The sequence below is a fragment of the Siniperca chuatsi genome, linkage group LG2 (genome assembly GCF_020085105.1).
Source record: "Siniperca chuatsi isolate FFG_IHB_CAS linkage group LG2, ASM2008510v1, whole genome shotgun sequence".
Lineage (NCBI taxonomy): Eukaryota > Metazoa > Chordata > Actinopteri > Centrarchiformes > Sinipercidae > Siniperca > Siniperca chuatsi.
In genome coordinates this window covers 31477032-31495193 of record NC_058043.1, presented here as the reverse complement: position 1 = coordinate 31495193, position 18162 = coordinate 31477032, and the positions used below count along the sequence as shown (strand labels likewise).

The 18162-nt window shown below is 39.4% G+C and overlaps 1 protein-coding gene across 4 annotated transcripts in view; it reads right to left on the bottom strand.

Annotated features, from left to right (window-relative positions):
• The window catches only part of LOC122883490 (receptor-type tyrosine-protein phosphatase gamma-like), a 577119-nt gene that overhangs the window by 82612 nt on the left and 476345 nt on the right, over positions 1–18162 (bottom strand). For all 4 annotated transcript variants that reach the window (XM_044212273.1, XM_044212264.1, XM_044212251.1 and 1 more), the window contains exon 8: positions 4531–4723. In XM_044212273.1, coding sequence (XP_044068208.1) covers positions 4531–4723 — 193 coding nt within the window. The remainder of the gene's footprint in view (positions 1–4530; positions 4724–18162) is intronic.

Sequence of the window (18162 nt, the reverse complement as noted above, 5' to 3'; positions counted from 1 at the left end):
CTTGAGGCTGATGCAGCCAAATGTTTTAAAATAACTAATTATTCATTTGGCGCCATTACCAGTCAGTCATTTCAGCCTAGTAAGTCTAAAGGCACTGGCAGCAGAGAGGAGAGAGAGCAGAGAGAACAGCCCAGTGAGCCCAGCAATACCAGTTGAACAGTTGGTCAAGGTTCTCCACCTGATGCGGTAAGACAGAAGACATTAGGGATAAGATAAGATATATGTTTGGGATTTGGCTAGCTGGCTATTTAGCTATATCATGTGCATTTTGTTGAAACTTTTTATAAAGTCGATTGATGCGATGATGAATCCAGGGCCATTCTTCTTTACCAGTCCAGCCCTGATTACTGATGACATTTAGTTGACATGTCAACTTTCCTGAGTAGTAACATCATCAAAATGCATGATAATGGAATGAATTTTGGTGCACATTAACTGTTGCTTTTATGCGGCTGGAAAAAAACTTCTGATGTGAAAAATGTATTATGTGTGAAGTTTATATTTATTCTCTGTCCAACTCTCTGTAGTACAGCTCATCTGGGTGCTGTGCATATACGACACTGTGTGTCATTGTTTTATAACAGGCAACCACTCAATAACATGAGGGACTGTAAATTGAGTGGCACTTAGACTGGCACTTGCATTGCTCAAAATACTTGATACAGTACTAATAAAATTTATATATGAATATTTCACTTATTTATCACTGAATAAATTGAAAATATGTCTATAACACCTGGACCATCATCACCAGTTCCCCTCGAGGCTGCAGTCTTTCCCCTCTGCTCTTCTCCCTGTACACCAACAGCCGCACCTCCAGTCACCAGTCCGTCAAGCTTCTGAGGTTTGCGGGAGACACCACCCTCATTGGGCTCATCTCTGATGGGGATGAGTCCACCTACAGGTGGGAGATTGACCACCTGGTGACCTGGTGCTGTCAGAACAACCTTAATGCTGTTAAGACAGTGGCGATGGTTGTGGATCACAGAAAGCCCCACCCACTCCCATCACCCTGTATGACTTCCTTGATGTACTTCCTGCGGCAGCTGAAGAAATTCAACCTGCCAAAGACAATGATGGTGCACTTCTACACTGCCATCATCAAGTCCATCCTCACGTCCTACATCACCATCTGGTACGCTGCTGCCACTGCCAAGGAGAAGGGCAGACTGCAGCGTATCATTCGCTCTGCAGAGAAGGTGATTGGCTGCAAACTACCTTCCCTTCAGGACCTGTGCGCCTCCAGGGCCCTGAGGCATGCAGGAAAGATTGTGGCTGACCCCTCCTACCCTGGACACAAACTGCTTCAGACACTCCCCTCCAGCAGCAGGCTGCAGTCCATCAGGACCAAAACCTCATGCCACAAAAACAATTTCTTTCTGTCTGCAGCTGACATATATCTGACATTAATGTGCACTGTAGATTTGCTTGAATAAAAAAATATATAAATAAGATTCTGCAAATGAAATAGTCTTTTGGCCACTTTTGTACCCACAGATCAGTGTTGAACAGTGGTGGAAGAAGTACTTAGATCTTTTACTTAAGTAAAAGTACAAAAGTATTAGCATCAAAATATACTTAAAGTACCAAAAGTAAAAGTACTCATTAAGCAGAATGGCCAATTTCAGAATAATATATATTATATTATTGGAATGTTTTAGGGTCAAGGTTCGGTATGTTTTCAGTACGGCATGGAAAACAAAAAAAGTTGTTTATAAATTAATTTATTTTGAAGAATTGTATTAAATGTTATGTAACATTAAACAGTAGCTCATTGGCCATGATTCTTACTGTAACAGTTAATACACTGAAATACTGTCATATTGTCAATAAGAAAAATAACAAAATAACAAATAAATAACACAAATGTCAGTAATGCTCCATTGTAAGACTCTGACCTGTTGATAATTCCTGAACAATTTCAGCTTGCACTGGTTTATACAGGGCAGGCACAACGGACAGACTGAAATACACACATGAAGGCACATTGTTGTGGTGCTCAAGCACTTTGACCATATGCTTAATTTCTGTGTTCTCTATGATCGAGTATGGACACACATCTACAGCGATAAACAGTCTTATAGCATTAGTTATTGATTTGGCACGGCCTGAATCTGCAGGGAGAGGCTGCCTGAACGCTGTGGGGAGAAGGACTCACCTTCCAGTATGGTTTTGTCTCATTCCACTAATCAACACATTCGGGTGATGCCGTCATAAATGACATGTTTGAAGTGTTTCCACAGACATAACATTACCCATCTTCAGTTGAACAATGTTGGCATACAGTTTGACACTCATAGTTGCCCGGTTAGCCAAGCGACATCTCTTATTGGTGAAGCTAGCTGTTACCATGGAAATGTTTACCGCACGCACAAATGCGAACCTGTGAACAGCGAGTGAGCTTTTTTTTACATTATTTACACACTTACAACTTACAACAGGTTTAGCTAGTGAGTTACTACTACCACTGAACTCTACGATTATTTACATTACAGAGCAACCATAATTTCCCTTTCTGACATACTGCGTTTCTTTAGAGAATCACTACAACGCTATAATAATGACAAAGGTTAAATTCAAGAAGAAGCGCGCTACTAACGTTAGGTTGGAAGATGTTGGAAAGGTACCATTTGCAATGGTTTATGGGATGTGAAGTTCCTTCACTCTTAAAATAATTGTTTATACAGTCTTGTACCTTTGCCTTTTTTTCTGTTAACCACATAACAGACATTTCTCTGTACTGGAAAGACTGTACTGGGTATAGCTTTAACAACACCCAAACACTATTCCTCTCTGTTTTGTGTATTCATAGTACATAGCCTATATCCGTCACTAAATGTGAGGCTGAATGTGTGTGCTGCCAGTCATTCAGGGACCCAAAGTAAATGAAGCATCATGGCTGATGGGAAATATTCACTAGCAGGAGCAAGGTGTTCAGGCTGAGCCACAGTAAAATGGAATAAATTAGCACAGGGAGGGGGGACTGGAAAGAAAATGACTCATGTAATTAAGCTGCTGCTATATGGATTTTGTACAGGTTTTCACTCTTCAATACCAGCTGTAAGATGTGTGTTTGTATGTTGTCAGGTGAATCAGTGGAGAGGGGTTATAGGCCAGGTGAACACTCACATACATGAACAGATTTCAATCCTTAGCCCACTCAGCTGTATCTATAGCTATGGTAGCTACAGACATGCAGCGTCTGTTGTTTTTTCAGTTCTTATTCTCCTCTTTGCCTTTCTCCGCAGCCATCCTTCCTCCTCCTCCACCTCTACTGCATTTCCTCTGCCAGTCTTATAGATCTGCTTACAGCTGTGCCACTGCAGCACTAAAGGACATACTGCACGAGCATACAGCACACTGTGCCAGGACAACACACACACACACACACACACACACACACATATATATATATATATATATATAGTGTGAGCGTGTGAGTGGGTTTGTGTATGTGTGTAATGCACTTCTCTCTTAGTTGACCATATGGAAGTGTGTATGGAGGAAGGGAGGGGACAAATCCTGGTAGGACAGTTGACACAGCACAGGTGCTAGGCCACACACAAATGCACAGAGAAACACATGCACATTCACACACATGCATGCATACACACAGACACACTGCACAACATGCAGTGTTGTTTGAGTAGTAATGAGGCAGGAGTGGGAGGATGGCTGGTGTGCCTCCCACTGCCTTATGCTAGGGGAGTTGCGCAGCTCCCTGGTGAAATGACACAGAGCTACCCCAGACCACACACACACACACACACAAATAGAAGACAATCAATTTCCTCTGGGCATATGAGCAACACTGAATATCCCTCATTTATTACCATTAAGAAATGTCACCATGCAGGAATAATGTGAGAATACTTGACCAGTTTAGGGAGAAAAGAGGGTAAATTTTAATGATGCTATTTAAAAAGAGTATGGCACTGAGCACTAACAGAGTGTCTTAGTGGATGAAGTTAAACATATTTTCATGTAATAGGAATAAAGTGAAAGTGTTTGTAGTGTTAAAATCATTAATGTAGTTGATGTAATATGCAAGAGTACAACATATGCCACTTGGACTTTTTTTGTAAATAATTAACCTTGATGCGTATGTTCCTTCTTTTGAGCTCAAAATCAAATGAAATAAATCTACATTTCAGATTAAGAACATATAATTTATCTTATATTTCCTTCTTACTTACTACTTACCTACTTAAACATTATCATCATGATCATGCTGTTCATTATTATAAAATAATTAAATGATTAATTCAAGAACTAAATATAATATAAATATTATATAATACATTTTTTTAAATGGCTAGAAGCAGCAATATTTCTGGTTTTCAAGACTTTTACTTTCTGTGTAGTTTAAAGATTTAAAACTTTAAAAATATGAGCTAAAAATACTTTGACATGAAAAACAACTACCCAAGTACAATTGTGAATAAAATAGGATTTTGAACCCACTGCGGTAAGGACACTGGGGAAAAAGTCAACACGTACATCTGAAACTTAAAGTCTCAGCACCCCTACCTTTGGAAGCCTCCGTGCCATATGGCACGCTGCCGCTGTTAGTCAGGTCGGGCAGCCAGGCGTCTTTGACTGCTGACTTGAAGACCTGCCGGTTGTCCAAGCTCTGAATGGGCCTGAAGTTGCTGCGCAGATACTCCACAGATTTAACATGGTCCTGCTGCTCCGTGGTGAAGATCGAGTAGAAAGCCTCCAACTGGTGCCGGCGGGGAGAGCGAGCATGGCAGAGACACAGGAATGGAAACAGAGGAGTACAGTCAAAAAGAGTTAGTGCGAGGCAGAACTCACATCCTGTGGTGATTTTGAATTGGTGATTTTTGCATCCATCATACAGCAGTAAGAGCCACTTTCACTCAATCCAAAAAAATACACAATATGAGAATGCAACACATACATCTAATTGAAATACATGATGAGGTAAGATTAAATTGTAATGATCCCCATGAGGAAACTGGGTCACTGCTGCAGCAAAGCAAAGGCTTTACATAAAAACATAGAATTCAATGGAGAATATTGGAAATACATGACTAATAATGAAGAACTCAATTAACAATGTATCTATGCATCAGTGCAGAAGATGAATAATTACTAAATACAGGAAAAATATCACTTGGACACTTTTCAAATAGTATAGACAGCATTAAAATACCAAGCTGTAAACAAAATACTAGTTCTCCAGCAGCATCGAGGGTTCAAAATGTTCATAATGTGGTTTAGTATTTAATTTTCCTAAGGGAATAATAATAACTTAAATGAAAAGATTGATACCAATCTCATATCTGTAGGTTATGTGTGGAATTAGAGCCAGGAGATGACAAGCTTAGTTTAGCATGGAGAATGGAAGAAGGGGGACACAGCTAGCCTGCTCTCCAAAGCTATCTGTAAACAAACAGAAATGTAAAAATGACATTAGTGGTTTCAGCGGGAGTTATGTAGTGTAACTATTTCCTGACAAAGAACTCAGTGTAAGTAACTGCTCCCTGTTGTTGTTTGCCAAGAAATAGTTTTTACATTTCTGTTTGTATACAGCTCAAACAAATTAGATATGTGTTGATTAGTGAGCGTTACAGGTGCTGGTAGGCATATTTTTGAACTTTGAACTATATGAAGCTATTTTTTTCCTGCTTCCAGTCTTTATGCTAAGCTAAGCTAATGCCTCATGCCTCTAGCTCCATATGCACAGACATAAGAGTGGTATCTATCTTCTCGTGCATCTGTCAAAATGTGATAAGCTATAACATAAACTGGCCCAAAGAGATTATGTAGATGTAGCATGAACTTTTATTGCACTCTGTTTGAAATTTGTGGAGGCTGAGAGGTTGAAAGTGCTCTGTTTATTCTGTTTATAACTTATTGGAAGCATTGTGTATTCTGCACAGCAAGCAGAACATTCCCTTTCCTTCAATGTAGACCAACCACAAAAGATGTGTCCCCTCTGAATAAGAAATATCCCTTTTAGTGAGCCAACCATGTTTGAAGCTGGCCTTGCCCCTTCCTTCCTTAATTCTGGACTCCTCAGTATATGAAAGGGCAGAGCACACACCCAAGCAGGTGTAAGATGAGTGAAGAGTCTTACTCTTCATTGCTTCTGGAAAATACTCCTCCAACAGCGAGGAGCGATTGCTACTGATGTAGAGACAATGTTCTTTAATCTGCATAGCTCTGGCTCTGGGTCTACTGTTGCCCTGTCTGGCTCTGTGGACGTGTCTTGGTCTGCTGTGGACCTGCATGGTTCTGTTGTTGCACTTTCTGGTTCCTCTACCTGCTCCATAAGACAAAAACACGTTTGTCTAATTCATGAAGCAAATTATTGGGGATCTAAAACTAAATCACATACTGCATCAGTAAAATAACTGACAATATTACGCATTTCCATTTAACACTACACTCTAGCTTCCTTTTGGGTGGCATCTTTCCTCTCCCTCTTCTTCTCTATTGATATACTCCACACCTATGGGCAGTAAGCAGGTATGATTCACTTTCACCATCATCCTGGCTCTGCTGCAGGACAAGCTCTCCCAGCTGAGTGTGCCTTACCCCACCTGCAGGTGGATCACAGACTTCCTCACTGACAGGAGGCAGCACGTAAACCTGGGGAAACACATCTCAGACTCCCTGACCAGTATTTGATAGATGAACTGTGCAGACTTTTGTTGTGTGTTAGAACTGAGGCACTGACTTAACTACCTGGGGACTGGGCCAGGTATAGTTTTGTTCAGTGAAAGTACACATGCATATAGATAACCTATTGTATAGAGATACTAGGAGCAAGGGTGCTGTTTTGATTGTTTGGTTAATTAGTTGAGGTTTTATTATACTTGTAGTTAGAGTTTGTATTTGCAAATGCTCTGGTTTAGGAGTTCTCTTTCGGTTATATTTATTTATTTGATTTGAGCAGTACCTACAGGCCCTCTTCCTTTGTAGTTTGCCTCTTTTGTTTTTTTGTCATTTGTAAATCTAAGTTTCTTGCAATAAGTAACTTTATTTTAAGCTGGGTCATTACACACATATTCTTTATATTCTTTATACTGTGAACATTTGCACACTCCTTGGTCAATATTTTGCACTTTCAATCCTCTGTATTGCTCTTTTCAGTTTAGAACAGATATATTTGACAGATTTTTTTGTATTGTAAAAATTGTAATTTATAGTACATTTTATATTTAAGATTCTTGACTTGCAGTACTTGTTTCTTTTCTTCTCTTACTATGTTTATTGTGACCATTATGCATCAAAAAACAAGGCAATTCCTTGAATGTTGAAAACCTACTTAGCAATTAACCTGGTTCTGATTCTGATACAATACATGTCATTGCAGGAAGTTCAATACAAGCATGATGAAATGTTATATAGATATAATAAAGATACAGACAGAAGAGGGCAATCATATTCAACTGGTCTTGAAAGACAATAAGAATACAACAATCTAACAATCAAAATAATCTTTACATATTCATATAATTCAGAAATTCTTCAAAAGTCACATATACAGGTTTTGAACCAGACAATTAAATCACAGGAAAGAGGAAAAATAAACTTCCTGATCCAGACCTCGGGGTTTCGATCCAAATATATCTGAATGCGCCTGTGCCATGGTTGCCAAAAAAGCTCAGCCCATCAGCAGTCTAGATCTGGTAAATCTACTTGCAAACTCATGCCAGGCACGTGATGAATAATGAATTGGAAATATCAAAAGTACATTGGTCTGATGGGGGCCATCTGTGGCACAAAGATACTACAAGTGCTGCTAAAAGGGGCTGGTTCACAGACACAACTGGCCCAACTCCGCCATCCCCCAAAACCTGGCCAAATCTAGCAACATATATGGGCCAAAGCTGGCTCACATTCAGTCTTCTGGGAAAAGAACACTAAGTCACACCTGGATTTAGCTGAATACTTGGTTGGGTTTGTGAAAATAGGAAGTACCTCTGGAAGGACAGACGTGGCTCCAAGAAGCAAATTTAACACTCAATAGATACTGATATTACAGTCTGACTCCACTGTTTACCAAGTTGTAATAAATCCTCAGGGTGTAGGCAGGACAAAAACTGAGGGTGGAGGTAACACTGCACAATGAATAAACACAGATCCATGCACAGCTCTTTAGCCTACTCCTTTGTGTTAGGTTTCAGAGCTTTCTATGAGTAGCTTTGTTGTGCACTACTGATTTGTGTTTTGGTTTAGCCCATTACCCTCCTCTCTCTCTCCCATTATGACTGTGTAAAGCTTTGTAAACAGGCAGGGATTTGTTGTGGCTTTTGTAATGAAGGGGGGGGGGGCATTGACCAAGGTTCGGTTTTGGTTCCAGGGCCTAAGTTCCTGTGGTTCCAATGCAGCTAAAACATTGATGCATAAAGCAAACTGGATACTGTGTTCCAAGATGATGCCCCAATCTTTCCAAAAAAAGTAGCTCATTGGACACATACATCACAAACATTTTCGGCCCATGGCGCATGCACATCAAAGTCATTCTCTGGCTGTGCTGGCTCAATTCCTGCTGATTCCCTTAGCTCAATTATAATTCCTTTTATAGGGGATTTCTACTTACAACTTAAAGGCACATCTATGGGTTCTACATCTACTCCAGATTATGCCAACCTCTATATGAATTTCTTTGAGCTCAAATTTGTTTTCAGTCCTGATAATAATCCTTTTTGTCAAACAAATCCTCAAATGGTACAGATATTTGGATGTGTTTGGCCTTTTTCAGGGAAAAAGTGAGGATGTGTTGACATTTGTTTTATATCTAAAGGGTTGTAATCCTGAATTAAAATTCGCTCTTGAGCATGACCTGCAACAAGTATCCTTTCTTGATGTGCTGTCATTGTTGAAAGTTAGTATTTAACACAGTGAAACTGTTCCCAAAGCAGTTTTAATCTGAATTTAGCTTTAATGCTAGCAAGCTGTGAACATTTTGTACTGCTTTGGGTTGATGTTGAAGTTGGCCTCTTCCTGCATGTTGCCATTTGTCAAACGTGTGCTGGGTGGCAAGACGTGCGATCAGACACAGATTTGCACTGTGTGATTGAAGTGTCATCTTTCTGTCTGTGTTGGCAGATGGATACTCTGTACAATGTGTTTGGAAGCAAGGCACACAGACAAACAGCTTGTGTGCAAAGGAATGTTGCAAAGGGAAGGGGGTGCTGAGGGGCACATTTAGTTTAATGAAGGTAAATGTCTCAGTGAGGTGATGTCTGAGGACAGCAAATTCTTCCTGTGAGTCTCTGTGTGCTGTACAACAATCAGGTGCTCTGAAATAGAAAACTGAAACTTAACAGCAAAATAAAGTATCTATCTGGAGCCTGGGTATGAATTTTGAAGGGATTGTCCTTGACTTATTATTGTAAATTGGACTTAAGAAATTACTCTGTATCCTCTCTGCCAACCTACTGTAACCATTCTTGTGGAAAAAGCTCCTCCACCAGTTAACCAAACAACTTCCCAACAAAGAATGAAACACCAAAGACCAAACCAGAGAATGTAAACAAACTAAGATCACTGATTAAAGTAAAAAGAATGCTAATAGTCTTTAGAGAAAATGCTCACCTTACAATATACAAGTGTTGGATAAAAAAATATACAGATGAAATGCTACTCTAAAGGTGAACTAAACCCTATAAACTATCAAGTGAACTTTTGAGGCAACGTGATTGCATAAGTCAACAGAAAGGCAAGTGGGTTTGAACACCTGAATTCATTCTAGTACAGGTGTAGACACACTTTACAGCAGCAAAAATGTTGTGCTAGTCCTGTGGTTCACTTACTCCACATACATGGTTGGTGCATATATTGCTATCTGGCAACAGATAACATCTGAGCAGTTGGTAAATTGGGTATTTTTTAGGAAAAAAAATAGAGTGCACAAACCCTCCAGTGGTCAATTTTGCAAGAAATAAATTTGCTTCGATTTTGATCCGGATGCATCTTGAGAACCTAAGGGTGGCACTAGAAGAAAGCTAATTTTGTCAAAGTTTTATGACATTCTGTCCATTAGATTTTAATATTTATTGTGTATATAATGGCATGTTTTTCTGGAGGTGGCACTAGACAGAGCATTTATTAATTTAGATTGAAATGACACTGAAATGACTCTTTAGAATCCTCTGGGGACCATTGACATCCATACCAAATGTTATGGCCATGTGGACTGTAGGTGTTGAGTTATCTTGCTCTGGAACAAAGTCTGATGCATGGATAAACTGACAATCATCTCCATCCTTAGGCCCCACTTTTTGCATGGAAAAAATAACAGCAGATGAGGAAGTCAGCCAGTGTTTTTTCATGAGCAGAATGTGATTGCAGCAAAACCAAATCCCAAACTCCCCAAGCTCCTGCAAAACAAATGTAAAACGGCCATAAAACATCAGCCTGCCAGTGTTGGTGACCAGTTTTAGGGGTGACTTTCTGAGATGATGAAAGTCAAATCTGAGCATCAAAGCAAAGGATTAATAAGAAACAACCCCAGTCTGACTCCACTGTTTACCGAGTCGTTGTAAACCCTCAGGGTGTAGGCAGGACAAAGACTGAAGATGGAGGTGCATGATGAATAAACACAGATCCGTGCACAGCTCTTTAGCCTACTCCTTTGTGTTAGGTTTCAGTGTTTTCTAGGAGTAGCTTTGTTGTTCACTGCTGATTTGTGTTTTGGTTTGGGGGGGGTCCATTGACCAAGGTTCAGTTTTGGTTCCAGGGCCTAACTTCCTGTGGTTCCAATGCAGCTAAAACATTGATGCATAAAGCAAACTGGATACTGTGTTCCAAGATGATGCCCCAATCTTTCCAAAAAAAGTAGCTCATTGGACACATACACCAAAAACGTTTTTCAGGTCGCTTTAGGCTTCTGTTTTTTGGGCCCATGGTGCATGCACATCAAAGTCGTTCTGGCTGTGAAGGCTCAATTCCTGCTGATTCCCTGTACACATGAATGGAACAAAAAGAGTTTCTGATACAGCTCTTCAAGACTTTCAGACGGTTGCACTGTAAATTAGCCTCCCTGGTCCTCAAGCTCAATTATATTTCCTTTTATAGGAGATTTCTGCTTACAACTTAAAGGCACATCTATGGGTTCTACATCTGCTCCAGATTATGCCAGCCTCTATATGGGTTTCTTTTAGCACAAATTTGTTTTCAATCCTGATAATAATCCTTTTTGTCAAACAAATCCTCAAATGGTACAGATATTTGGATGTGTTTGGCCTTTTTCAAGGAAAAAATGAGGAGGTGTTGACAATTGTTTTGTATCTAAATGGTTGTAAGACAGTTCTACAGACTAAGACGCCTCTGCCATTCTGATGAAAACTTAATAGAGAAGGCCCTGGAGATGAAACAATGCTTCTTAGAAAGGTGCTATTCAACTCAATGTATAGATGAGGCTTACCATATTGCTTTATCTAAGTCTAGATCTGACCTATTGTAAAAAAGTGTCAAAAAAGAATTACGTCTTGTATTACTACTTACACTCCTCAGGCTCACGTGGTTAAGAACACTATCCTGAAATATTGGCATATCTTGACCACAGATCCAGTCCTCACTCAACATTTTAAGGACCCACCTCTCTTTGTTTATAAAAGAGGACCTAACCTGCAAAATAAATTGGATAGCGCTAACATAACACACATTGCCTAATTCTAAACAGACTCTCCTGACTCCCCTTAAACAAGGAAATTACCCCTGTGGTAACTGTGCCCAATGCCATAATACTTGGAGAACCAATGACTTCAGACATACTAGGATGGGGAAAAATATTCGAGTAAGGGGAGTTATCACATGCAATACAAAAATGTTGTCTATCTGTTGAAATTCCCATGTGATAAAATATATGTTGGTAAAACTACCCACCCTCTTAAGCAAAGAATTAGTGAACACAAATGTTCCATAAGACACAAAGATATAACTCTCCTGTAGACTGTCACTTTAATAAGCACTGACATCCCATTTCTTCCCTTAGGTTCCAGGGCATAGAGCAGATTGCTCTTCATGGTGGTGATGTTGATTGGAGGTTATGCCAAATAGAGCTTTTTTGGATTAATTCCTTAGGAACATTGCAACTACTGGGTCTCAATGAGGATTTCGACATGAATGTTTCATTATGAATAAACTACTATAGATTCATGCTCGTTCGCATTTTAGGACGGCTGAAGCCTGATGATTACATAGCATTTATCTCTATTGTTGCATATTCTATCTGGTTGTGTATATTATGAATTTTGTACTTTCTATGTGCTAATTGTGTTTTTTACAGTCACCATAGACACTGTGTCTTTAAATTGTAGTCCATCATACCCAGGACTCCAATTCCCTTGATGTCTAGTCACACAGGATTTTTTGAAGTGTTTTGCATTAAGGCTAATCAAGTGATGTTCTTTTAACCTGTTGTAAACAAGATCTGGTCAGCTGCTTAACATGGGTGTCGAACTATGAGGACTAATCAAACATTACCCCTAAATTACACAGGTTGGAGTGGGCAGCAGCGGAAAGAGGGGGCATAATCATGGGGGCAACTTTTTCTGGAGCAACAACAAGAACCTTACGTCTTATAAGCATTGAGCTGTAAAGAATTTACTGCTGTCCAGTCCCTTGTGGCATTTATACAGTCTAGGAGCCTAGATAATCTGAAAGCCTCACTGGGTTTGAACGAGAAGTGCAGTTGGATATTGTCTGCATATAAATTATATACAATATTAAATCTGTTTATGATCTGTGGTAAACTTGAGTCACAGACTATTCTTTGAAAGAGAAAGAGAGTCTTGCTGACCATATGCCAGCATTTGTGTGCTGTAATCTTTACAAAAAGAATTGTGGCCACATTTTAATGTTCACATTTTTCAAAATAAAAGACAAAAACAGTTATCTTTAGTTTCCTTTGTTTTCCCTACTGAGTCAAAAACATACCAAACCCCCAAAACCATGTACTGAATGGTACGTTATGATTTTGTGTACAGCTACACCCCTATTAGGTTAATGATATTTTAATATCATTTCAATTACTAGATCAATGTGTAATTATGACCTGCTTCACAATAAAATCTAATCATTAATATGCTCTTCAACAAACAGTTATATGTATACTAGATGTCTAAAAATACCTTTTTTCTATCATATTTTGCCCAGATTTAATCTAGATGTGTAAATGTATATAAACATGCAAATCAGTCACCAAATCAGTGCTTACTGAGGTATTTTAGAATCAAACAATACTAAATTGTATGAACGATCTCAAGGAGAAAAAGAAACCCATGTGGCTACATCTTAGATACTTTCTGGAAATGTTGGCACACTTGAACACAATGCCAGAAGGGAAATAATTAAAAAAATCCCACTTGGAATTGCTACTAGGAGGCTGATCTCAACAGTACTTCCCAGTTGGCAGCTCAAATTTACGGTAAATGTGATGTGAGATCTGCGTGGCACAAGCCATCTTAGGTTGGTAACATCTGAGAGACAGTTTTCTTCTCTCCCACACTTACACACACACACACACACACACACACACAAGTGTGGCAAGTCCACATGTCTGATTTGAAAGGAAGGCATTTTAGGTTAGTTGTTGTGTAAGAGCCCGAGCATCGATCCACTCTAAAAGCAGGCCCAAAGCAACCGCTGTCACTCCAGCTGACCTACTTCAACTATCATCCAAAACAAAAGACTAGCAGCAAGAGGGGAGAGAAATAAAATACAAAGAGGCAGAGAGAGACAATAACTAGAGTTACCATTAATGTTAATTCTCTTTCAAACCTCCTCCTTTTATCTTTCTCCATAACGTTTTCTCATGTTAAACATGTTGAGAAAAACTGGCTAATGGTCAGGAACAGCCAGAGAACAGGAAGGATGAATAATGCCTCTGTCGCTTGCTTGCTTCCTTGTTGACTCCTTTTTAGTCTTTATCCTTTGCTTTTTACAATAGTTAAGTGAAATACACTGAAAAAATTGTCAAATTGTTGGATTAAAACAACTATGAAATGGGTCACATGGTAGCCTCCATATCACATAGAATTATTCATAATGGCTATAATCTGCAGAGCCAAAATATATCCTCTGACAGCAGAGGTGTAGTGGTATACGGCATAGCTTTCATGTCATCTGTGGTGTTTTTCTGTTTTTTCTGTCTGTTTTTCCTGTGGTGCAGGAATTTGCCCTCACATGGCCAAAATGTCTCAAAAACTTTTGGAATGTAAGAGCCCTGGGGACTACTTACAATATTTTTGTAGTGGGAAAATACACCTGACACAAAAGACACAATGACGTGTCAGAGCATACTGACATTGTGCAAAGGTACAGGATAGTAAACAGATAAGACAGTGTTGTGTTTCAGCACATGAACTTCTGAGCAATGTGAATGGGATGGTTTTCTCTGTAAAGTCATGTAATATGTTTTTCTTTCTATTGGTACAGCTTGTCATAACCAATGAGATTGTTCCAATGTATGGGGTATCTGACTTCTTAGTGTATAAAGATTGACTGCTATGAATGAAGCTTTACCTTTTACCTGAGACAGCTTTGTGTTGTTCTTTGGTATCACTTGCAAGTGTAAGAATAAAACCCAGAAAAGCCAGTTTATTGCAAAATTTTCACAACAATTTGGCGACAAGGATGGGATGGGATCTGAAAAAGATAACTGCCGGCAAACAGACTAAAGAAGACTGTGACAGATTATCTCATCCGATTAACTAAGACTTGAAAGCCAACAGTGGTTTGGATCGCCCAAGCTCCAGCAGACGGGGTGGAAGGGCCTATGTCAGACCGGAAAGTACTCAGAAGGCTCTGTTTTAACTGCGGAACCACTAACCACTGTACCAGGGAATGTCCAAAGAATCACAGAAGTGGAAAAGCAGAGGCAGACTGATGGTGTGAGGAGCTGGAGATAGGTCGGGGTCTAGATGAGCAACACCCAGACCCAAGAACACCCAGACAAACACACAAACAGAGAAACACAGAATGCTCAGCAGTCAGGTCAAAATCCTATTACATATTTAGAAGGGGAAAAACAGATTAAAGAAAACATCAAACATGCTATGCTCACACATAGGCCAAGCAGTCACCTTTTTAGTAGACTCAGGGGCAGCAGAGTCAGTTATTAAAATATCAGATTCAACCCCAAATATTGAGCAGTAGAACATTATAAACAGTTGGAGCAACAGGCAGTTCAATAAATAAAAATGCATTGTTCCACTTAAAGTTCATGGTAAAGTAACTGGAAATTTCAAACAGTTATTCATATTGTCAAATTGCTGTCCAATAAACCTGTTATCTTATGTGTGTCTTAGGCATACATTTGCTATGTAGCAAAACAGGGATAGTGGTTGTTAGGCAGGAAAAAACTGTTTAGCAAATGATAGTGTGATCCACATATACCTTACATATACATATACATTGCACAACACGTTTCACTAGGGCTGGATACAGAATATGAGCTAAAATGGTTCAGAGAAGGGACGAAAGTGACATGCTTGGATTGGATGTATTGAAATGATGATGAGTGCAGTTGAATAAAGATTTGAAAGAAAAACTGTTTCAAATGTATTACTGTACCACACATTTCACTAGCTAGAAACAGCTGATTCAACATGGGAGGATGTGGGGCTGTGGGTTAAAACTTGTATGGAAGAAACACAGTCACCAACTGTGTATTATAACGCCTTAAGGCTCCTACCAAAAAAAAAAAAAAAACACACACAAAACAACAATGCATAACCTCTTATGAAAAAAGAGGAATTCAATTAGTATCAGAACAAGCAAAACAAACACACATGAACATCATGGCTAAGACTGAGCTTACAACTGACTCACCTGAATTACAACAACTCTGTGAGTACAAATCAAGTACTTTTCTGTTTTAGATCTAGCGAATGCATTTTTCAGTACACTGTGTTCAAAAGAGAAAAATAAATAAACAAACAGGCCTGTGCGAAAGAGACACTGGCACTGCTTCAATATTTAGCAGCACAAGGCCGCAGAGCTAGCTTAAACAAATTACAATGGTTTGAGAGGAAATAATGTTTTTAGGCCATTGAATCTAAAAAAATAATAACAATAATAAAAAAATTGGGAAGTAGCTCACCCGTTAAAAAATTTAAGCCATCTTGAAAATTCCAAAACCCCTCACAAAAAAACAAATGATGGCTTTTCCTCAGGAAGACCGGCTACTGTAAACAGCAGATACCTGAATATGCTGAAATAGCACAAGCCTCTGCAAATAATGACATATGACCATGGACTGAACGTGCACAAAGAAGAAACAACATGTACAAATCTTGTGAGAGTTTCACAAATCAATGGTTTCCATCTAGACACGACCCCAGCAGAGTCAGGCACTGCCAAGATAGCGTCGGCCGGAGCCACCACACTGAGCTTTACACTGGCTCTTCAGAAACCTATAGAGGTAGTCTCTGTGACTACGTCTATTTTTTATACAGTCCACGGTCCAAATGCTTGTCAGCAGCTTCTGGAGCCCTCAGAGTTATTAGTTTAGATTGTCATGAGGCAAACTCATGTCAACTGATGCCATGAAAAGTGAATTACTCACAATAGTTTTCACTAATTTATTAAGCATTATGTTTTAATCATGGTGTGTCCATAATGAGATCTGTTTTTGTTGTATATTACAAGGCAGCCACAGGTGAGTTTAACATTATAATTATCATATTTGTATGATTGACGGAAACAACACAATTGTGTATTATACAGTTCCAAATGTCATCCAACTGACTCCTTGGTTTAGACTGACAAAGGACTGAGAAGCTTTATCAAACTTAAACAAGCTTTGACTAGAGCTCCTACACTGGGGCTACCCAACCCAACACAACCATTCATATGTAAACTGTATGTGAGGAAAATGGTTTTATATGATTAGTTTTGTTATGATTAGTTTGGAACATTGGGGGAAAAAACTTAGAAAGAGAATTAGTGGAATATTGAAAACTAAATTTCTGGTTCCTCATGTATTCTGACAGCTCATCTGTCAGCAGCTAGGTGGCTAGGATATCATACAATACTGCTGGAAATGCCAAATATAACTGAAAAGATGTACTGTGCTTAACCTAGCTACTCTCTACCCAACTGCTGAAGGAGGAAAAACACATGACTGTGTTGCAGTAATAACTGAAGTTTGCTCTCCTAGGCCTGATCTGCAAAACACACCCCTGCTTAATGCAGAAGTAGGCTGTGCTACTTCCCAAACAAGTAGCCATATGCAAATGTGATACGCATACTAAAAATAATGATCCTATTTCTCATGGTACGCAAAAGTGGACGCAGCAGCAAAATGCGCAGCAAAATTAATATCTACCCCACAGCTCACAAGTGTTTCACAGGAAATAACACCAGAGGCAGACCTGTAAGACCTGCAAAGCCGAGCAACACCAGAAGAAAAAAAGAAAAAAGGAAAAAGGCACACACTTACTACAAAAACGGGGTTTGGTATGGCTCTAATGATAAACCATGTCTGCCTAAATATCTGTTTTTGTGCTAATGACACATGGAAAAGACCATGTGTCAAAGGGAGGAATGCTGTTAGAAGTAAACGTGTTAGAAGTAAACAGATGTTGGTAAACGAAGGGGTTCTCAAATTACTCCAAAAAAATTAATTTTTTTGTAAAAAGTGCCTAGTCTGTGCACAGCATATTACAGGGATTGGGCCTCAGCGGAGACAACTCCACACTACTGAAGAATATGATGATGAAATGTTTCGTTATTGTGCAAACCTCTCCTCTGTGCTTTGTGGAATCCAAAAACAGGTGAAAGACAAGAGGCCAAAGGGAAACTCCATAACCAGGATTTGTTGGGTCTCTGTAAATAATATTATAAAGAGTATGGTCTAGACCTGCACTATAGGAAAAGTGCAATGAAATAAGTTCTGTTATGAATTGGTGCTATATAAATAAAATTTAATTGAATTGAACCTGAGCCCAGGAGACTACATTGTGGGGAAGGACTCCAGAAGGAAAGGCTGGAGGGCACCTCGGTCGACAGGACCATTCCAGAGTCTGCTGATGACAGCCTTGGCAGTGACGGTAGCGGAACAAGACATGTAGATACATTAAAAGATCTCCCGACAACTGCCCACCAGCCACATAACCACGGCAGGAAACTGCGGACAACCAGTGGGATGAGCCAAAACCCTGACCAGGAAGAGAAGAA